Consider the following 23,579-nt stretch of genomic DNA (forward strand, 5'->3'; position numbering starts at 1 on the left):
CCTTCTGAAACCCCATGTACCCATTAAAATATCTCAACACAGCACAGCTGTACATGTAGATGATCTCCAAAGACAGAGGGAAAAACTGGACCATACCATGTAATGATACATTGCCAAACAGCATAACTCACTACAATGAGGTAATTTTGGTGCTGTGGAAAAAGAGATATGAGTGGGCATTTGAATTTTCTTAAAATATCTAAGTCTTGCAGTCACTTGTCACTGACATAGTGACAGAATCTGCTTGTTGTAGCAGAAGAAATAAAAATAACCGAAGTTGTAAGATTAAGAAATTGTTGTCAAGCAACTGTAGTTCTCAGTGAAGACAGGATAAATGTGTTAAGAAAAAATCTTAATTATGTTGTTCAAAATATAGTTTCTTTTATGTCCTAAGGATATTCATTAAAGAAAAATACTGGAATATACTACTTTGGCTATGGGATCCAAATGAAATCCAATTGCTTAGGTTATGATCATAGGCTAGGGAGTTACTGGCAGAAAGAACTGTCCTGGGCTTTGCTTTTGTTTTGTTTTTAGAAATTATAGGGCTTGAAGAGCTTGTTTTAAATACTTGGGTTATTATCACATATTAGCTGTTAAGTATCAGTGCTGTGTTTTTGGAATTATGCAAGACACGTTAAAAAATTCTCTCTGACCAGAAGAGCTTACAGATGTTGTGCTTTTAAAAATTTCTTCAGTAATTTCTTCTTGCCTTTGACTTGTCACTTTGTTCTGTAGTAACTTCTAACATCCTGGATAGATATTCATCAGGTATCAAAGAGCTTTTGATATCTGTAGTGATGACTAATAGACACCAATTAAGCATCTGGCCATTTGACAGTGTATTGAAGAAGTCATCCAATGAGCAGGTGATTATTTCTATAATTTTCTTTTGTCTCTTGGCAACCTTAAACTCTAGCTCATCTAAGCTTTAAATCAGCACTGTTGCATAAGGAGGCAGTCCAGTCTTTGTCCTTGACAACTAATGTGTTTCTGTGGCCAAGCAGTAAATCCAACCAGACAACCAGTATGGTTAAAATGATTTATTTTAATGCACAGTCATAGAAACACTCTAGCAGGTGCAGAAGGAAGAGGCTGCTGTGGTGAGTGGAAGGCGAGAATGAAGTCTAATTGGGGGAGCACGAGCAAGTGATGAATGTGAATTTGTATCTTTGACAGCGTGAGCCAGGTCAAAAATAGCTTCTGGAAAGCTTACTCCTTTTCTTTCATTTGTTTATAGTGAAATTTTAAGATGCTGTCTCTCTACAGGGAGAGCCTGAAAATTGTCTCTCCAGTTTTGAGAACACAGTTCCTTGGGCAATGTTCAGAGTGGGTGATAAATGCAGAAATGAGGGCAGGAGATTGATTTTAGCTCTGTAGGGATATTTCATTCAAACGGAAGAATCATTAAAAGTAATGACAGAGGAGACAGGTCCTAGATTCTTTTACTGTTTCCTGTGTCTCTTACTAGCAGTTTAGTTCTGTACTGTTTTCTTTATATGTATATTCTTGGTGGGTTTCTGTATCATTTATCAAGTGGATAGACAGACACTGCCATTAAAGAGAGGAAGATGCAATCTCTTGGTATTGGCAGGGGCAAGTCATAAAGCTGTTTTGGTCTCCAACAAAAGGCACTTGATGTCTCTCCTGATCTTGAATGGCTTAACACTTTTTTTTTTAACTGCAGGCAGCCATTTACTGCCAGCATCATACACCTCCACTTTCAGTCTGCTGTGAGTTCACTCAATGCTTTTTCTGCTTTCCCCTAAGGCCAAAGTTTGCTCATTCTCCCTGCAAGAAGTTTTGTCAGCCCCTCCCCAGCTGGAAACTTAAGTTTGAGACTAAAACTTTACTTCCTGACAAAGGAAATATATAGATAGTGGACTTTGGTTATCTAAAATCACCTGTCTGAATAACTGTATGCTCTATATTTTGACATATGCAGATTGAAGTGTTTCCTAATGGTGACAGTGTGGTACTTTGAAGAACTTTTTTTTTTGTGTTGTGTTTTGGGTTGCTTATACTTAATGATACCCTAGAATATGTGAAGAGAAGACAAAGCAGAGGTACACTTTTATCAAAACCTGCCTAAGTCAATAATTATATGATTTCTAGAGTTTCATGTAGTGAATCATAATTTGAATGGTAAGATCATACTTAACTGATTTATTGTGCCAAATCACTAGTCACATGTAAGACATTTAATAAAAACTAAATACATGAAATAATTGTTTTGCAGGGAGTACAGACATCTTCCCACCCATATGGAAATTATGTGCAATCAACCCCAAATCTCAGATGGCCAAACAGTGTAAAACAGCGAGTAGCAGAACTGCAGCATTTGATTTATGGGCAGCTGAGCACCGCAGGCAGCAAGGACTCCTCCTTAGCTTGGCAGCGCCTGTTGTTTTTACTAAAATGACTATTCCTGCAGAGATCTATTACCATCAAAGGATCTGAGCCAGTTTCACATACCCATGAGGTTCTCCTTTGGTGCCATTGTCACTTTTAGCAGTTAGCTTGCCTATGTCTGGACAGTGGGAAAGTTAATATGCAGTGTGCCAAATCACAAACCACAAACAGTCAAGCCCAGGTAAAACATAAAAAATCAAATAGGGTGACATTGGAAAGGTGCTTATTCCGCATCTCTTTTCCCACCTAAGTTATCAATAAAAGGAGCTGTTATTAAATAGGTTAGTCCAGCAGCATGGGGTAGCAAATTACCCAAGGGTTTGTGAGTTTCCACTGATTCTTCTGCTGGTTTTACTTGCAGATAGGTTTTGGGGTTGTTTTTAGTTTTGGTTTTCCCAAAAAAAATTCTTCACTTGTATAAAGCTGTGTGGTTCCCATTCCAAGAAGTTCTGTTTAACTCCTGCAGCCTCTGAAGGAATTAAACATGTTTTGCTTCCTGAACAGAAAGCCACTAGAATATTAATACTGAGGTAGTCTCTCAAGATTTATCTCCTCCTTTCTCCTGGATTTTAAAGAAAACAAGTTCTACTTGATTGAAGTGGATTTTTGCTTTAATGTTTTTAATGAGGAGTTGAGGACACTGGGATGGAAGCACAGGGGTTACAGTGCTCAGTTCTCTTCTAAGATTTGTCAGGGACACGTCTTAATTCAACTAAATGCTGAACCTCCTCTACCTCCCAAACTCACTCTTTTTCCTATTGAGAAAAATAAGTCCAATGATACATATGGCTTTAGATTCTTACAGGTTTTTTAATATTGAAAATAATGCTTCTCACAGAATTGCAAAACATTTTTGCTTGGATTATTACACTTCCTCCTAATTCCTGTAGATCTATAAATACGATTTTAAATAAGATTTTGAAACATAATGTCATGTTCAGTGTTTAAACCCCCCCAGAATGTATTTGTACTTTCTTCACTATTATCTCATCTGCCAAAAGTCAGACCTTTTTGCAAAAATCAGCAAATTGACGTCAGTTTATTTATCCTTAGGGACATCAAACTACTACACTGCCTAAGTTCTAAAAATAAATAACTAAAGAGGGTGGAGGGAAGAGATGGCAAACAACAAAAATCTGTCACAAAGTCTCCCTGATTTCTGGAGAGTGTATGATTTCAGCATTAAAATGTCCAAACAATGCAACTGAGAAGTAAGTGTTCGAACTTGGGCCCTTTTAGCTGGCTCTACATTAAGCAGCATTAATGTTTTTATACAGTCTTTGGAAAGTTCAGAATTGACCTGTTTTTATTATTTTTATTGGCTCCCTTGATGATAGACAAATGGGGCTAACTTGAGGTCAACATAACCAGCAGGAAATTTGGGTCATGGGTAGTTACATTTTTAAAACTCGTGTTCTAGGGCTGTTCAATCAGGGTAATTGATTGATTGTTAGGTGGTGCAGGGAGCCCCTAAATCACTGGAGGTGGCCAGATAATGACAATCTGCCAGTGGATTTTGTTTGAGGCAAATTTCCCAGCTCCCTGTGGAGCCCTGCTCTGCAGTGGGATTGTGAGTCCCTTTGTTTTTTTCATGCACAGTCCAGTCCAACTGGCCTGTTTGGACAAAATAGCCTCTGAAACTTGGAAGTTCCATTTGAAGTCCTCTGTAGTGCCATTTCCCAAGAGATAAGGGGAGAAACATTCCAGAGAAGTTCATACCCCAGAAAGACCCTACGTGCATTCTGAAGTTAATGGTTTATTACAGCTCTTTAATATTTTTTTTCCTCTTTCATTTTTACTTTGAAGATAAGAGGTGGCAATTGTTACTTGAAGTTGTTGAGTTTTAGCCTGTCCTACAGTAAATCACCCTGAAAGTTTAGACATGATTTTTTTTTAACCATGTACATTTGAAAGTTTGCCAAAGATGCTATACATGTGTACTTGCAGGAGCCACAATCCTCAGGCAGGAGCTGCTCACTCTACTGTTCTCTACAACCATGGGCATCCTCAGTGCTTCATGCCTGTGGCTAATCTGTGCATGCAAAATGCAGCTTTTTCAAGAGCTCATCTTGGTTGATGTAGCAGCATGCCATGCATTTAGAGATGGAGTGAAGTAGAGTTTGTGGACTGAGAAGGGAGGAGGGGAATAGATGATGTGCCAGTAGATAGTAGCTGATGTTCAATAATACCTGGCATAGGTCATGCCTCTTCATAAAAATGAATTCAGGTAAATATTGACTGAAGTTCGTCATCTATTCTGGAATAACTCCACACGTAGGTTTACCTTGATTTCTTAGATTTTTAGGGCTGATTAGGCTTTTGTTCATTGCAGATGGCTTCCTTATGATAGGTGCATACCTCTGAATTCCTTGAAACTTTGTCTTTTTCCATCTTAGGATCTGAAAGAATCTGTACTTGTATCCAGATGAGAATTTGTTTGTGTTCACTTTTTCAGAAGAGAAAAGGTAATATGGAAATTAAGGCAGGGCTCAGTTGAAATCCAGGAATAAAACAACCTTGTTTTGAGGATGGCCCAGCTACCAGCACATGCCAGACCAGTGCCAAACACCATGGATTTGCTTCCTGGGTGGAGCAGTGCTTGGACTTACTGTATATGCGATTTAGCACTCCCTGCCCAAACACAGAGGGTGCCAACCCCTTCTGGATTTCAGAATGTTCCTTCTTGGCTCCCACACGCTTTTGACCACTGCAGCTTTGTAATTTACAGCTTTAAGTCTGCAGTTCCACTTACTGTTAGGTGTAGTGCATAGTTAGAAAATTCTTCTCCAAAGTATGTGTTCAAATGGAAACATAACATCTGACCACACTGAAATCCCAGGAAAGAAGAGTCCATGGCAAAACTTGTATGACAAAAGCAGGGTGGGGTACAAAAGTCCACAGAAGTGTAGTTTCTAATAGCACAGCCTGGAAAAAAGTTTCTTGGAGCTTAAGTAATTCATACTTTCTTAATGATTGTGATCTGTGGTGGATGAGTGTGGGTATAAAAATGACAGTTTCTGAGATGCTTGTAAGTGTTTCTGAGACTGACAAAGAACAATTAAAAATACAACCAGACCGCCTGAAATCTTGCATAGAGTACACCAGGAGACAAAGCTTTCAGTTTCTGTGTTCCTAAAGCCATTGCATGGTTTTGCTATTGTATAAACTTGTGTCTCTTACTAGTATGTTTGATTTATTATTTATTTATTTATTATGAATCAATTTAAAGTTCTGCTTTCCTCCCACACCTCCATCTCAGAGCAGAGTGTTCCTCCTGTTTGCCTTGCAGTGTTCCTGCCTCTCACCTGGTCCTGCTGCTGAGTTCCCAGCTAAGCCAAAGCAGAAAATTAGCATGTAGAAGTTTCATCCACAGGTGTTTGTGGGCAGTGAGTGTGGCAGTTTGATGGTACAATTAGTCACTGGCCTGTTCTGAGTGGCAGAGACCTGCACAATGGATCTAAATGCCAGCCCTGGTGTTGCCTGATGTGGATGTCAACAAGTCAATGGAATCTGGGCTTTGAGCCCCCTGCTCATGTACAAAATCAGACCTGAGGATCAAGCCTAAAATTTAGAGGAATTATTTGACTTTGTGCTTTGTACCATTTCTACCCATACCAAGGGATGGATGCTCTCATCTTCTCGTTATACTGGTACTTTGAGAAGATCTAATCATAAGGCTTTTCAAGTGCTAAAATGCTGCTGTCATGAATCCCTAAGAAAAAAAACAGCTGTAGACAATTAATAAATTCACTGTCTGAGCAGCAAATAAATCACATCACCATCTACTGACTACTGAGAATATGAATATTGAATGATGTGCCACAGGAATGTGTCTGGTCCTAACTTACAAGCACTATGGAGGCAATCTGACACAACCTTCCTTCTGTTTTTCAGACTATTGGCGAGTCAGAAATGCCCAGTGTTTTGAACCAGTTATTGCCAATGATCAAGTCTTACAACGAAAGGACAAAAGATGATTATGCCTGTGAGGACTTCCTTGTTTTGCTGATATACATATATTCTGTGGTTGGAGAAATCAAATGTGGAAAAGAGCTCGACACAGCTGAAGAAAAGGTGAAAAGGGCCCTTGTCAAGGCAATTTGTGATGAGCCAGAGCTTTCTCCTTTGTTGCAGAAAATTACAGGTAAGATTCTGCTTTTGTGGTGAGATGTTGGATGTCTGGGAACGTGTGAAGTGGGAGAAGTGTATAAAAATGGCTTGACTTGTCTGTGGTGCTGAGAGTACATGAGTAAGCACAAGGATTTCCTGTAGATTTGTTCCATCTCCTGTGTTCATATATGCCAAATGCTGACAGGCTGTCCTTGAAGAGTGCTGAGTCTGATGAAAGCACTACAAGTTGTTCTTTTTGTTAAAGGTTTGCTAAGTTTGTGTGTTTTCATAAGGTAATCTTTTCCACAATTTCTTTCATTGATTGGTGTAAAGTTGACCCTGGGAAGTCAGAATTAATCCTGGAAACATGTTCAGTGAACCACAGTTGCTTTGTGAATACGAGGAGCTGGCTTGTCTGGCATAAAAGAAGAAATGTGTCTAAAACCAACATAGAGCATTTTGCTGAAACAACATGAACATTAGCCTTTAAAAATAGCATGGTAAGCCTTTTTTTTAGATGAGCACTCATAGAATAGGAAAGCCCTAACCTCTTGTTGCCGGTATCACATTTTAGAAACAAAAAACTGCTAAAAACTTAATTTTAAATTAGTGAGCTGTGGCTCAGGGGTGGCCTAGCATGGCAGAGGGGATCTCACTTTATGCTATCAGTTTTCTCAGTATTTAGTAATATTGAGACCAGGTCATCATAAAGGTGGGAAGCATAAATCAAGATGTTGAGAGGAGCTTACAATTGAAAGTGTTTGCCAAGAATGGGCCTAAGTGGGAGTCTCAAGGGAAGTGGAATTATACTGCTATTGGTTATTCTGGTACTATTCCCTATGGACACTTCTAATTCAAAATACAGGTGTGGTCTTACTGGTCTGCTGTTGCTTTGAGTGTAAAATACTGTAATAGTTAAAGGACTTAGGGTAGGAGTGGGGTCACTCAGTCATATTTGCACTGTGGTGTTATTTTAATACTCCTGCCCACAGTGCCCACAGTGTTCCAGGCTTCTTGTAGGCTTTTGCCTTCCTGTTTTTCAATATGTACTGCACATCTTGTCCACCAAATGATGCTTCCCTCACAACTTCAGTGAGGTCTTCTCGTGAATGGGATGTAGTAATTTCTAAATCTCTGTTTTCGTTATTTTTCCCTTTCTCCAATAATCAAAGAAGTTTTAAATCACAGTTTTATCAGTTTCTCTTCATTGTGCTTCAAGTAAGTATGTGAAGATTTAAGTCTCTAAAACTTCAGCCAAGTACCACAGAGAAGCTGAGAAGAAACCCAGTACAGATAGTTTTAGACCAAGCCCATCATTATTATGTGATGAAATTGATTGCATAACACAAAGCCAGAGTCTTTACATCCTTATATTTTTCTATCTGTGTTTTAGCACAAACATGTCTGTGCAATCTGCACGAGTAGGTGACAGTATTGCATACTTTTTGCATACTCATTGCTTGATACTTTTTTGGTTCTTCAGCATTTTTTGATTTTACATCTTATATTTTGAATTATTTATGGGAGAGGGCAAAGGAAAATAACATCTATTGTCATAACCAGAAATAAACATCATGTTGGCAGCAAAGTATCACATGAAATTTCTAGGAATACTCCATAGGTCATTTTCAAGCCTTTATTTATCCAACCATTTGCTTTGTCAGTGCTAGTGGAATTAGCTGAATTTGCAATTTGCTGTATTTGCAGTAAAGTGGAATTGGGAAGACTTAAAACTTGACCAGCCTTAGATCTACTCCTCCTTGATCTCTATTTTGCCAGGCTTGTGTTCTACAAGCCCTCTGAACCTTAGGTAGCTTGCTTGCCCTCTGAACCTTACATAGCTTTCTTGCTACTTGAGAGGCAAAGCAAGTCCGAACTGAAGGACCAAGCTTTCCTTCAGAGGCACAGCAGGACTCTCTTTGTAGCAGGGTTGAAAGTCGGGGAATAGAGAGCAGTGATGTTTTCTCCTTTTTGTACAGTTGTAGATATAGTGCCAAGACATTCTGCTACCAGCAGAACATCTATGAACTACAGATTGACTATTCCTTTTAGCAGATACAGGTTGGCATATTTTCACAAAGTCAACACAGCTCTGCAAGTTAGCAACAGCCACGAGTCTGGACAGATCATGTTCCAGACCTACAGTGTTCTGCCCTCATTTTACTTTTAAGTCAGAAACAAAAAAACCTTTTTTTTATTCTTAAGGGGCCACAAAAGTTAACTAGACTAAAATAAATTTCAATGATGCTTAGAATTATTAATTCACAGTCAGAACAAAGTAAAATGCTCATGGCCTTTTCACCTTACTATCAAAGTAAGTAATAGGAAGAATGTTAAATGAGGTGCATCAGGAGAGAAAACTGTGCCAGTTATTGGGTGGATTTGAGAGACACTGCCTGCTGGTTCATTCCTTACCTCCATGGTGAAGTTTCAAACCTGCTGGCAATTCTTGATGGGACAGCTTGAGTTATAGCAAGAGATAGCAAAATTTACTGTTGCCTGTAAAAAACGGCACACAGAAGTAATAATAGGTAGGCTGCAAATCCAAGCACTTCAAAGTTGAGAAATGCCAGTAAATAATTTTCTCATGTAACCATCATTTGACTCCTGTGTGCATTGTAGCACAATCCCTCAATTTCATGATTATATAGTATTTTCTATGAGCCGTGGCTGGATTCACTGCATGGACTGAACACCACTGAGAACTAGAACAATGTAGCTTCAGTTAGTCTTCACATGAGGAAGACGTACTAATAAAGTGAGACTCATGATATTCAGCAAGTAACTTTCTCTGGCTCTCAGTTTGCAGTTGATGAAGTGGGCTGGTGCTCTCAGCTTTGTGACTCGTTTTGGAACTTGAAGCAGAAAGTCATTAAATTACATTCTGAGGTATTAGTAATTACATGTCTTTGAACAGAGGGGACTTTGTGCTCTGCTTCCTGATACACCTGGTGCCTGATGTTTTTAGCTTGGGCCCAACACTGTACTAAGGGTCTGTGGTTGATTTAAACTGAAATTTAAATTTAAACCCATATCTTAGCTGTGGCTCTGAACTGCTGCCTCAGCCTCTGCTTTCTTCGTTTCTGCAAAGCATGGAAGTTGTGCAGTCTTAGCAAGTATACATTCTTCTTAGTTTTATTTGTTGTTCCCATAGAGTCACTTGAGAAATACAAAGCAAAAACTTTTAAAAGCTTTAGAAGACTTGTCTTTTGAGATCAAATTATCAGTCAAAGTATTAGTCAGGTTTATATGAGTTATCTTTTATTCCTATTATACTTGTTAAATGTAAACTTATTGATGCTTGCATGACTCCATGCCTATAGGAAATCTCCAGTTACGTGACTGCCTCACAGAGCTAGTGCAAATCTCCCCCAAAAGAGGCAGCCCACAGGTGCACAGGGGATATTTGTGCTATTTGGTGTTACCTAGTGAAACTGGACTAGTATTTGCAGCAGTGCAAAGACAGCAATTGTCAGAGACAGGGCTGTCTGTCCCATTGGGCGCACTAGGTTTCCCTAAGGCGCTCCAGGTTGCAGCCCTCTGCAGAATATGTTAAAGATGCAGCACTTGCACAAGCTTATATTGTGTTAGAAGCACAAGCCCTTCCAATTTCCTGGCTGTTGAGTGTTAGGATACTCAACCTTGTTATTGCCTGAACATATGTTTTCCCAAATATTTGTACAATAGCGTTCTGCATTTATGTAACACTCTGTTTCATTGAAGCACTAAAAAATATCCTGGAACAGTGAAGTAAAATGAAAATGGAGTGCATTAATCACACACTTAATTCTAAGAAATACAAAACTAATTTTTGCATGCATAATAATATATAAGTACATTAGCAGTGTCTTGTTTAATGGAACTGTTAAATAATAAGTGTAGTGCTAGAGTATCCTAATACCTTGAGTAATAAAACTGAATGTAACAGTTCCAAGATTTCTCCTGGGTGTAATTTATCTCAAACATATGTTCTTCATCACTGATTCCAGCAGAATGTTACAAATTGGAGGGGAGAAAGAATAGACCAGAGCATAATGGAAAATGATGCTTTTCCCAGAATGCTAGGTTTGGGAGCTTTAGAGGTGGAGCTTTTTGGCAGCTGTTTGAAAATAAATGCGCTGCAAAATAGCATATTTATTTTATCATCTTATCTGTTCATCTAGTTTTCTAAATGTCTGTGTAGAGCTGTGTGCAAATGCAAACGTCTGCAAAAGTAATGCTAATAGAGCCACAAAGCAATAAAGGTCTATTTTTTCAGCTGTGCCATTCTCTTTTTCATCTACAAGTCTCTGTGGGAGCTTTGTAGAGCAGATCTGCCTTCCATGGTGTGCTCTGAGGACTCCCAGCCCAGCCCCAGCACAGGCAGCTGGCTGTGCTGCCCATGTGCAGTAACTTTCATCTGGTAGGGCCCTATCAGTTGCATCCTCCTGAGCACAGGTGTAATAGGAATAAAATTCCTCTTTTGTGCCAGGAACTGCTGGAATTTTTAATCACAAAGTGGATTTCTGGACCTTTCTCTTGCTTTTTCTAAATCCTATGTGTTGTATAATGTGGGGGGGAAAGCAAACTGAGAAACCTTTAAGTAAAGACCAAAGTGGAAATGCAGAGTTCTTTAATGTCTAGAGCCTTGTATAAAGGAAATACAAGTTGTCTGAAGTCTGTACGGTACCCTTTTTGACCTGTGTAAAAATCTAGGGACTGGGAATCATAAGTCTTTTTATCTTTTATTTGTCTGGAGCTACATCTGAATCTTTGGTTGTGGGAGGAGTGGTTGGATGGTATTTCTTACTCTTTTCTCATAGATTTGGGTTAAATTTGCAAGAACAGAATAAAGGTGATGGGCCAGGGAAGGATTCCTTGACCATTGCAGAGGGACTGGAACTACAGGGTCCCTTCCAACTCAAATCTCTCTGTGATTCTGTGATTCCGAGATTCTGCGGAGTGTAGGCATTGCCATATTGGATTAGACACTTCTCAACTGGTTATGCTCGTCCTCAGCACATGATTTTTTGGGGAAGATGTTTCATGTTAATGAAGTTACATACTAATGCCAGTGTGGCCTAAGTATCTTCAATCCTAAAGTCACTCCTGGTTTTTCAGTAAATGTTTGCATTCCTAGACAGGGACGGCCAGTTCTCTCAGAGGACAGACATACACACTTTGATTTGGTTGTGGTCTTCACTGCTGGTTTGGAGCAACAATTTCCCAAACCTGGCTATATTACGGGTGGGTAGGTAGGTATGAAATTGGCTGAAGTTATACTGTATCCCCTTTAGACTAAATGTGCCACTTGTTTTGTGTAGAAGAGAGTTTTCCCAGCTTCAAATGGGTGGGTAGGTATGTATGAGGTTGGCTGAAGTTATACTGTATCCCCTCTAGACTAAATGTGCCACTTGTTTTGTGTAGAAGAGAGTTTTCCCAGCTTCACAGTAGAGGTATAGCTCAGGTATCCGGTAGTGATTTTTTTATTCATTCAGAAAAATAAACCATTGTTTAAAACATAAAATCCAAGAGTGAATTCTGAGTGATTTTAAAGTTTCCATGCTTTTACAGAAAACAAGTGTTTTCTGTACAGTTAATAAAGTTTGCACTAGTCCATTGGAATGCTAGCCCCCTTCCTTGCATCCTAGCTTATTTCCAAGTAATCTGTGAGTTTTGCAGCAGAACTGATGGGAAAATATAGTCATGACTTGAAAAAAATTGAAACATATTAATGGCAACAAGTAGACAAATTAGAGAAAGGGTTAATCTGGTGTTTCTGTGTAGTGTAGGTATTAATCTTGGGAACTATAACTGGCTGTATTTATCCAAAATAAAATAAAAAAAATCTGCAACTAAGTCATTGCTTGCTGTCATTTAGGGAAATACAGAAAAATTTAATCTTGTCCTTTCTGAGTTTGCAACGATTACATAATTCAAGAAATTAAAAGATCTTTGTTTTGAATGTTTAGAGAAGTCTTAATGAGCTGTGCTGTCTGCCAGCCTTCTCAAGACCTTTCATTTTGCCCATTCACACTTCAGGAGCTTTGCATTTGCATTATCTGCACAAAAAACCAAGAGCCATGTGTAAGCAATGTTGGATCCTTCTGGGGTGTTCCTGCATGTCTGGGTAGAGGACTGAGGTTTAAAAATTGATCCATGATTCCAGGCGTATGGAAATTGGTGCCAGTAGATGTAGTAAATAAGCATCTGCTCCCCACCAAAACAAAGGTTTCTAAGTGTTGTGGTTTAATCCCTGCCAGCCCCATGCAGCCCCTGCTCACTCACTCCTCCCCCGTGGGATGGCGAAGAGAATCAGAAAACAAAAAGGAAGAAAACTTGTGGGTTAACATAAAGACAGTTTAATAGGCAAAGCAAAAGCTGTGTGCACAAGCAAAGCAAACCAAGGGATTCTTCACCACTTCCCATGCCCAGCCATCCCCAGAAAGGCTGGGTCCATCATCTGTAACAATGACTTGCGAAGAAAAATGCCATCCTTCCAAATGTCTCAGCCTTCCTCCTTCTTCCCATAATTGTATATATTGAGCATGACTCCATATGGTTTGAAATATCCCTTTGGTCAGTTGGGATCAGCTGTCCTTGCTGTGTCCCCCTCACAGCTCCTTGTGCACCCCAAGACTCCTGCTGGGGTGAGGTGAGGAGCTTAAAAGGCTTTGAACTCTGTGTAAGCACTGCTCATCAGTAACTAAAATATCCATCTGTTATCAACCCTATTTTCAGCACAAATCAAAACCAGACTCATACCAAATATGAAAGTGATGAAAATTAACTGTATCTCAGTCCAAACCAGCAAAATAAGCTAAATAGTTCATGTTAAAATTTCACAAGGGTTGCAGAGGGTGAGAGAATACCTTAACACATCGAATTTGTAATTTTTGAACATGTAAAGAGTCATACTCATGCCTAATGTTAGTAGAACAGCTTTGCACTCTGGTTTGAAATGGGAAGACCTCTTTCCACCAGGTTGATCTGTCTATGTGCATGATTGTAGGCTGCATTGTTTGGGTAATCTCTGTTCTGTTTCCTGCAAGTCCTGCAGCTCTGTAGTGAAGACAAATGCCAGAAATGTCACAGAGTATGATCTGAGTAGAGTTATCTATACGTATCTGCTGTGATAGAGAGAGGAGCTGCAAATGCTGGTGAATTGTGGCTGTGCAAACATCAGGCAACTATGCAGGCATTAATACTGCAGCTAGAGAAAATCCAGATCATTTTCTACCCAATTCTGAAGTGAAAGTTGGATGTTCAGGAAGCATCTTTTCCTGTTGCCCCAGCTGACTTTATAGACACTTAAAATACCCCTGTCTGACTGTGTGTAAAATGACCTCCTGGTATCTCTCTTTCTCAGTATGTTTTGGACATGATCCAGGGGGTAGCACTTGTGGTTCAGCAGTCCCAGATGGTGGTGGATCTGACATTCACCCTGCCAGGAGCACTGGGAAGACACGAGCAAAGCTGCTCTCTGGCCAGCTGAGGGGAGTGCTTAGGGACCGCCTGCACTTTAATTAATCTTGAGGTGCCACTGCTGCACTTCAATCCTTTGCTTCATGGTAACAGAGCCATTGAGTGAAAAATGGTCACTTCACATGTCCCAAGATATTTATCTGATTTACACAACAGTCAGAAGGATTTATGGGGATTTTTGTGATCTCTGCAAAAACAAGGAGAAATTGGGTATGCACTGAAGAAACGAGCTGCTCTGCTTTAGCTGATGCACATGTCCTAAATTTTATCAGCTCACCTTAGGATCCCTGAGCTCTCTGAGACCACAATACCTTTCTGCTGTGACCTTTCTAAAGGGTTTTCCCATTTCTGTTCAAAATCTGTGGACTGCAATTGGAAGATGAGTGAGCCAAATCATCTGAGCCAAATCAATCGCAGGCTTTTGCTTGGGTGGATTCCTGGCCTATTTTTCAGCTGGGAGACATGGAAGGGTTTCTAGTGAATTGTTTGAAAGACAAATTGCAGTAGTTTTCTGGATTAATTTATATCTAAATTTGCATAGGCATATTTTTTTATAGATTTAAACATTTCAAGTGTAACTTAAATATCACTGTTAAAAAGCTATGGTCCTAAACATGAGAAAATCTGATTGCTTTCTACACATGCAGGTATATTTTGTTGGGATTTCATGCTGTACATTAAAATCTATGATAGAAGACAATCCTAATGGAAGGCCAGTGACATTGGGGATTTTTTTTTCTTAACCTTTCATATGTTGTCTGTTTATTTTTTCTTCAACACCTGCTCTCAGTTGGTTCCAAAATGGATAGTAATTTTCATTGATGTGTTTATAACATGAAGTCTTTTTTTCTTTTTTTAACATGAGACATATGCCTGCAGCTCTGCAGGCCACTGTCTCACTGCCAACTTAGCAGACAGCCAACTGCAACAGAAAACTGATACCCTGCAATTTTCATTAATGATTTATATTCTTTTTCAGCATGCAATTTCAATAGCATGTAGAAGATGCTTTTAATATCAAATATGTCTTTGCTTCAAGCATAAAATGAAAACTGAAGCATCTTCAGAATCAGGCAACTTTTTAGAAGGTACTTTTGTGTGTATGTGGCATGGTTAAATAATTTTTTTCTTCTTTTCATACAATTTACTTCCTTGTCAAATCTTCAAGTTTTAATGTCATGTTGTAAAATTATAAGTCATTTCTTGTTGTTTCGCAGAGCACACCCAGCCTGGGAAACCAAAAACTGTGAAGTATTAAATAACTGTCAAAACAAAAAGATTTATTAGTCATCACCCGTATGACAGAAAACTGGTGAGATTGTTTTAGGGTTGTTTTTCTTTTGTATATAGACACAAATGTTAAGATATTTGCTGTAGACTGCAAAATTTTGCTTGGTTCATTAGAGTACTTTCTTTCTTAAGAATTTCTAAGTATTCTATTTTAATTTTTGTGAATTTTCTATCTGTTTTAAATGCACGATGTGTGTTGCATCTGATGGCACAAGGACAGACAGCATTTCCTCTGCAGAGGCAGGGAGGAATAAATGCCATCTTTAGATATTTCTAATTATTTTATTCAGCTCAGTGGTGGTGGCAATTCTTTTGAAACCATGAGATTTTATCCTAGGTGAATGCTGTTCTTTGAATTCTGGACAGTCAACCTATGTCATGTTAACAATCTCCACATATTTTAATGATAATGCAATATGTTGAAATCCAGCATTTCAAGAAGGAGTCAAGCTCCCACATAAAATGGAGTTGCACAGTTCTGCAATACCGCAGTGTTAAACCAAAGAAACCTTTTTGAATAATGGACAATAACCAAACAATCTTTTATCTTGCAACACCGTTGCTGTGTTGGTCATCTTACCATCTCAATAGAAGAACCAGGGCTAGAAAAATCACATTTAAAAGAATTTCTAGAATTTAATAAATAGCTCTGGGATTTATGGTTTAAACATGCAGTTCACTCAACATACCCTTATTTTCCTCTCTTCATCTCAAAATTTTGAAGACTCATGGATTTTGGCTCTAGACATCTGTTCAACTGCCCATTTTAGTCAAGATAATTTACTTTCTTACATACTTTCACATATACACAATATTTTAAGTGTTAGGTTCTGCTTCTGTATAAATTAGTGTGAAAACATATATTCCTCCTTGTCTTTGCAAGTGTCCTAAGATCAAGTTTAAGAGGTGGATCAAACTGTTTTGGTGTTGTCTGTGGATCAATTCTGACTTAAGGGGATAAGCAGGATTAAATATTTTCATTGACCTTGCCTAATGAAACTTTTTTCCTATATAACAATTAAATACCTTCTTTAGAAATGTTGTAGTGCTACTACCATTTGCCTTTTCAATAATGTCCAAATATTGTCCTGTATTACAGAAATTCAAAAACTCTACCTTATTAAATCAGTACTTTCTCGCAAATCTCTTCATGTGTACTCAAGCTCAAGTAAGAAAGAGCTAAGAAGCAGATCTTTCATGGTCTTGAATTTTAAATCAACATGGAGAAGTCACTCTTATAGTCCTTTTTCCCTATTTGTTCTTGTTTAGTTTTAAATTTTATAGTTGAGTAAATGTCACCCCTGGTGGTTAAGGTTCAGGTCAAGTTACATTTTGCTGTGACCCTTCTGCTCCCTTGCAGACACTGGGACTGTGGTCTGTCAAGACAGGAAAGCTCAGAGATCATAGCCTAAGGATTTTTTTACCCCCTCACCTTTCACAGATATCATTTTGTCAGGCAAGGAAAGTAATGTTTGTAAAATTGGATTGAGGAAGCTTTCTTAATTGAGAGTTTGGTGTAAATAACAGAATGATGTTTATGTCGTACACAATTTTAAAAAGCCAAGTGCATCACTAAGTCTGGTTTTATACCAGATGTCTCATTCTCTCTTACTTTCCCACTTTATTCATTAAAATAAACATTCGGGAAGTAGTTGCCTGATGAAAGATGGCAACAGCCAGTCACAACCGATTAGACAAATTTACCAAGGAAAAAACAATACAAATAAAGAATTTGACTTGCCTGGGTTTGTGTTAAAGTGGGGATTGTGTGGATATAACATATGAGTGTTCCTTGTTGATTCAAATCTCCTTCAGGCTTTTGTTGCTGGTGCTGTCTGCCCATATTTATTCTACCGACCTGTGTACACCATATGTATTGATGTAGCCACCAAGAGCTTAAAAAAATAACAGAAAGAGGCAAAATTAGAATTATAAAACAGTCTTGGGAGACTGTTTATAACCACAGAGAGGTGCTGCTGCCAGTTCACCAAGCTGCACCTCCTAGATGACATCTTCTTTCCCAGGCTGTTACTGAATATCAGCATGTCTGTACCAGAAGGCTCCCCAGAGATATGCCAGGACCTCAGAGAGAATTCTGACTCTCTTCTCTTAAAATGTTGAGCAATTGGAGAATATATAGTAATGGCAGAAGCAGTCTTGGGTTATCTTAAAGGAGACATCTTGTGTTATTTTTATTAGACTGGTGGGTGCAAAAGAGAAAAGCCTAACAAAAATTTGGAAAAAGCCATGTCTCCAGTCGCCTTGCCTAACAGCAGGTGAGACCTGGGAGTTAGAGGAAGTGAAACAAATTCTTCAGTTTCTTCATCTTTTGTAACTTCTTGTCATCTTCTCCATACTCTGCCCATGTTCCTGAAAATCCTGTGCACTAAGAAGAGATGGCAGAAGAAATAGTAGGGGCTAATTGTTTGCTTCTGCATCTTAATGTTGTTCATGCTGTGGAACTGTAGTTCTGGCATTTGTTAACATTTGAGCACTTGTCTTCACAAGCTCACTGTTGTTCTTTTGATGCTTTCAACATAATTTCTGAAGTAAGCAAACAAAATTCTTAAAAGCTGAAACAACATTTTGACTGCAGAGAATGATATTTTACTGGCAAGTTCAAATAATTTGTCTGCACATCATAGTTGTCTGCTGCTTGAACTAGTGAAGTGATCAATGCAATAGCAGGTTGTTTTCCTTGTCTTCCAAATGGACCAAATGTTTACCAGCAGGTAAACATACCACCTAGGCTTTGCAGGGATTTGACAGTAATTTGATAGTCCTGAGGTTTACAAAGAATTAATTAAATTTGTGATTTTCTGCCTATTCTTTTAGCTTCTTCTGTGGCTTCATGCCAGAACTCTTTTCCTCCACCATCAATCTCATATGCTTCCCTGTCCATCTGTTTTTACATCTGTCCCCATTTCCAGCCTACTGCCTCTGTCTCTCCATCACCCACATGTATCCAGCCCTTAGCTCGTTGTTGCACTTGCTTTTTTGTTTACCTTCTCCTAAAGTTTGCCATTGCACTCCCACCTGCAGGCTGTCTTGTACCTTTGCTTCATTCATGTAGGTGAAGTGTCTTCTTAGTCTTTGTTATTCCTAATTTCAGGTCAGGCATTTATTTTCAGGAGAGAGTAAAATGACCAGTTGCTATCTGCAGGTGAAAATGCCATGTTCTTATTGTCTCACTCATGTTCCCCAGGATAAGCTACTTAGGACAGTTCCATCCACAACTGCTTATGAAAATATTTTTTTTAAGGAAAAAAATAAATGAAAAAAAAGGAGAAAATTAATCAAAGATATGCTTATTTTTTTAATAGCTCTCTAAAACTCTCTATGTTAACTCCATCCTACACTGGGCTCCCAAAACATTTACTTGTTTTGACCAGGGATGAAAGTGAAGAATATTGGGTTTGTTCCTATCACCTTATTCAAGGCAGGTTTAAAACAGGAACCTTGTCTGTATGTCTGTCTATTTGTCTGTCTGCCTTTCTATGGCACACAGAAAGAGCTTTTGAGAGTATGGCTCATCTTGTTTAGTAAAGTGTCTTGAACCAAGTTTTAGGAAGTACCTGTCCCTCCATTTCCAAGGAAGAGCTGTGGGAACCATTCTTCACCAAGCTGGTTTTGTACTTACAGAGAAGGCATCCCTGTCTGGCTTATGGTTTGTCTGCCAGGGCCCACAGCAGGATGGTGACAGTGAGTGCCCAGTCTGTTCCTGAGGGCTTTCATCAGCAAAGGTCAGGTTGCAAAGTTTGGATGTTGCTTTGTTTCTGTTCATAATTATTCATTTTGGCTTTTTTCTTTTGTTTACATTCTGTAAAACCCTTTTTCTTCAGAAATACTATTATTTTGGAAGTTTATCTTATATTGGAAGTTCATCTCCTTTTACCAACACTGTCCTTGTCCAAAGGTCTGGATATTTCACTTTGAGTTCGTGGACCCTAAGTTATGTTTATGATGGTTCCTTCTCAGTTCTTTGGCTTAGACAAAGAACTGAGAAGGAACTTTTGCATTTGTCTGGCATGTATTTGAGAAAGAAGAATATGTATACATGGTAATATATACTCATTTATAAGTGTTAAGAGACATTCTTTGTTACTTTTGCTTTTATTTGTCACGCAAATTTACCATCTTCTCCCTCAATAGTGTTTCTGGCAGATGGACAGGAACTGGAAGTGCATCATACCTTTGATTTTTTAGTGAGTGGGGCTTTCTGCCATTTTCAATGCACATATCCCTTCCTTAATTAACTCTCTCAATGGTCCTTGGGAGCTGCCTGTGCAAATAATTTATTCCAGTCTCTTATTTATAGTGGTGGATGAACTGGTTTAATTTGTTTTTCCTTGTAGCAGTTGTGATTGTTGGATTTAATATCTATTTGATTCTAGTATATTTTGCTAGTATCTCTTTCCTGGTTTTCTGGAGATAAACTGCAATGACTCATAAAGCACTTATTCCCAGAGATAGCTTCAGCAATTGAAGGGAAACCATGAATACTCCAGGCAAAAGAACTAGATATTAAACATAGATGGTATGAAGGTCACTGGTTTTTGTTATTTTTCCCCCTCCCTAAATAGATGAAGTTCTCTTCAAGCAGACTGCAGAAATACCAATTAGTGTGCTTCATTCTGAAATGTAATCAAATTTAAAATGTAAAAAATCCCTTTCGGCTACAGTATAATCAGGCCCCTAATTATGAAAGGCATATGTTCCCCTCCATCTTTCTCCCCTCCACCCATGTAGATAATTGTCCTTCTTGAATTATTTCTTCTTTGCAGAAACCTTTGTGATGTCCTACTCCAGGTTTGCTCAAAGCAACACTGTTATCTGGTGCATTAGGTTTGTGTTGTTGAATTCTCACAAGATAATGTCCAATATAGTTGCACTGATTACTTGCTATTTCGTCTGTCATCTGTGTTTTGGAATATCTCAAAGCTTGTCAGTCTTCCGCTGGGGATTACATCATTTTGGGGGTCTCAGCCGCTCTGAAACAAAAGCATACTTCAGTGGTAAAATATGTACACCCGGACAGCTGGCAGTCTTTCAAGGCCCCAGAGCTGACGCAGAGTTAATCTCAGAGAAATACCCCTCTCCCTCCCCCCATCCCCCCTGCTTTTTTAACTTCCCTTTCTTAATGTAGGGATTTCTCTGTGGATAGTAAATAGTGGCATAAAATATGTTTATTTGTCTTTTTTACAGCAGTTGCAGGATTTATTCTAGTGGTGATTTTGGTTTCTACATGGTCTTTTGACTGTTTTGACAATGGTCTATTCAAATTAATAACTGTTTCTTTAATGGTAAGCCTGATCTATTTTTGAAGCATGCAAGTCTCTCAGTTATTAGTCTGCCTTTTCTTTTAGGGGCAGACTTTTGAGGAGAAGGTTGCTTGCACCTTCTAAGGAATCTTATCCTGTATCGACCTTTAGCAACAAATAGGTGTCACAGACCATACACCCCATAAGCACCATTTATGTTGTAAGGACCTCATAAGGGTTGAACTGAAGGAAAACTGGTCGCGCTAGGCTGAATTTGATCCCAGTATCCACTGCATAAAATGGCTTCAGAGCTGTTGCAAGAAGGTGCTGAAAAAAATAGCAATGTGAAATTGGACCAAGGAATTGCCATGAACGAATTCTCCCTGTGCATAGTTAGCCTAGATTTTCATTCTATTCCTACTACTTTATTGGGTTTAAAAGATATATGCTGCATTTCAGTTGTTCTGAGGAAAATCTGTCTGCCAGTTTAGCAGCTCTCAGCTTTATTTTGGGTAGACTGATTCCACACTCATGCCTTGGTGGGTACAGTTTGGTACCAGCTTCATCTATAAGGCCAAGTCATAGGAAAACCCTGCTTTGGGAGCTAGTCCATTTAGAGACACTGCATGACTATCTCTCTCTTAGACTCACTATATCAGGATGTAGCCAAAATAAACACATCTGCAGAATAGTCTCAGCTTTAACTGAGTATCTTTTTTATTTTTCTAAACTACTATTTAATAAATTATTTTTATCTTATCTCCCTAATATTAAAAATGTGCCTTTTCATTTTAAAGTGAATTTAGGCATAGAGCATGAGTAACTGATATAAACTAAAAAATAACATAAATTTAAAACAACCAAAAATGTAAATGAGCTAATAATACTAATTTATTTTAATTGACATATAGCACCAATAAATAAGTTGCTGTTGCTAGGGATGTATATGTTAATCTATTTCTATATTTGATTCACCAGAAAATTTGCATGAGTTTCTTCTTGATTTTTGATGGATTTTTATTTAATTTGAAAAGATTTCATAGTGAAAGAGTTTGGGAAGTAGAGAAATTATGCTTTTGTTTCATATGAGATGCAGGCATCTCTGGTATGACAGATAAGTTTTTCTTTATGTAGAAAACCATTTAAATAAGTGGAAAGCAAATATGAAAATGTTCTTGGATTTTTTTTTAGGACTGGGACTTTCTGAAGACATCCCTTAATAAGATTTTCTATCTCCTTTTAACTTAATATAGATGAATGAACTCCACGTTCCTCTTAATTTTAGTGGAATTTAATTTTAATTCCTCTTTATTTTATTCTTGTCTTGCAACAACTTTCTAATATAAAGTGATTAGATGGACTTCACAATCTTTGCAAGGCGTACCATTGCCAGAAGAGCAGTTTGTAAGCAATTGAGGGAAATTGTGCAAGCTCTTGGTGGTGTTGTTTAAATCTATGGCAAATCTGATTTCCCCTTGGTTTTGCATGCAAGTCATACAGTCAAGTGTCTGCTGTGCAGGTTGTGCAAATTAAGAGTTTATAGAAGAGCATGTGTAGTTACTAATGGCAGCTGTCCACAGGGTCCTTAACACTGAGCTGAAAATTTATCTTTTGATTTGAATGGTTCTCACCCCTAAAAGCATTAGAAAGTCTCAAGAGCATTGCTATTTTTAACTGAATAGTGCTTAGTCTTTGAGTTTTACTTAGGCATCGGCCCAAAGGTCATTGAAGTCAATATGAATTCTTCACTTACATCAGCATGCTCTAGGTCATGCCCTTAATAAACTGTTGTGTTTGCTCGCCAAACCAGAAGAGATTACAGTATAAAAACTGGTGTGGAACAAACCAATGATAGCCTGAAGTACTGATTCTATCTCCAGTCATCCCCTCAAGAAAAACAGAGATAAACACCCCACAAGAAAAGCTGAGCTGTTTGTTACATGAGAGTTACCTTTCACCGAAGCCTGGTGAAAACATCTTGGCATTTCCACCCTGTGCCCACACCAGTGTGAGTGATGAGAGGTTGGGGTAGGCAATAAAACACTGTGTAAGATTTTGGGGCATGAGTGTTTTATCAGAAAGCAAACACTGGCTCATTTATGAAATAAAAGGAACATTTTGATCTTTGTTTTGAAAGTCTTTTGATCATGATAGGACTATAATATGTATAATGCAGATGTTTGGAAAGATGCGATGAAGATGATAGTAGCAATTAAGAAGCCCTATAACAGGAACCATGAAAACATACTTGGATTAGAAAGTTCAGTAACCTAAAAATTAGAAATTCGGGTAAATTGTACTGTATTGTACTGGTTCAGAATAAGGAGGAAAAAAAGAAAGACAAGATAGAATGCAACATTATTCTGTTAGTGTTCGGAGGAAAACATGAAATGAAGAAAAATCAAAAGGTCTTTTCATGTCATTACATTATAACTGAGTAATCCTGTGGTCTTAAAAATAGCTTTATAAATAAAAGAAAGGGAAGAAAAATACCCTAAAATTAAAAATATCCTAGACAACCAATGGATTCAAAATAAAGAAGTGTGCAATAGAAAAAAAAATCACACCTGATTTTGGAGGTTAATTTTAAGGCAAGCATCTTGATCATTCTCTTTGAAAAAGCTTAGAGAAGCAGAATATTTTCTGCATTAAATGAGACTAAATTCTGTTCAGATCCTTACTGAATGGCACAGGAGGAATAGTCATAGAAGGGAAAAACATTGCTAGATAGAAAATTGCAGTCTGAATTGAGAGTTGACAAAAATACAAAATCTGAATATGAAGTCTGAATTGACAGTTGACAAAAATTCCTTCAATCCTGGGTTTGAAAATGCAAACCCTGTTACTTGCTTTTGTTTAGCAGATGTATTAACCTTACTGGAAACTTCAATGATAGTGCACCTTTTTTTCTTTGTGAGGCTGAATTTCATCTTTGTAGCAAGAAAAAGCACATGGTACTGAAATGTGACAATAGTGTGAAAATATTTAATTTTATTTTAGTTTATTTAAAATAAATAATTTCATTTATTTTATTTTTTAAAT

The 23,579-nt window shown here is 38.1% G+C and overlaps 1 protein-coding gene across 1 annotated transcript in view; it reads left to right on the forward strand.

Annotated features, from left to right (window-relative positions):
• SCFD2 (sec1 family domain containing 2) overlaps positions 1-23,579 on the forward strand; it is a 187,758-nt gene that overhangs the window by 74,196 nt on the left and 89,983 nt on the right. Inside the window, exon 6 of the mRNA XM_039698763.1 lies at positions 6,307-6,556. Within this exon, the coding sequence (XP_039554697.1) occupies positions 6,307-6,556 (250 nt within the window). The remainder of the gene's footprint in view (positions 1-6,306; positions 6,557-23,579) is intronic.

The sequence above is a fragment of the Passer montanus genome, unplaced genomic scaffold (assembly GCF_014805655.1).
Source record: "Passer montanus isolate IOZ18808 unplaced genomic scaffold, ASM1480565v1 scaffold13, whole genome shotgun sequence".
Classification (NCBI taxonomy): Eukaryota; Metazoa; Chordata; class Aves; order Passeriformes; family Passeridae; genus Passer; species Passer montanus.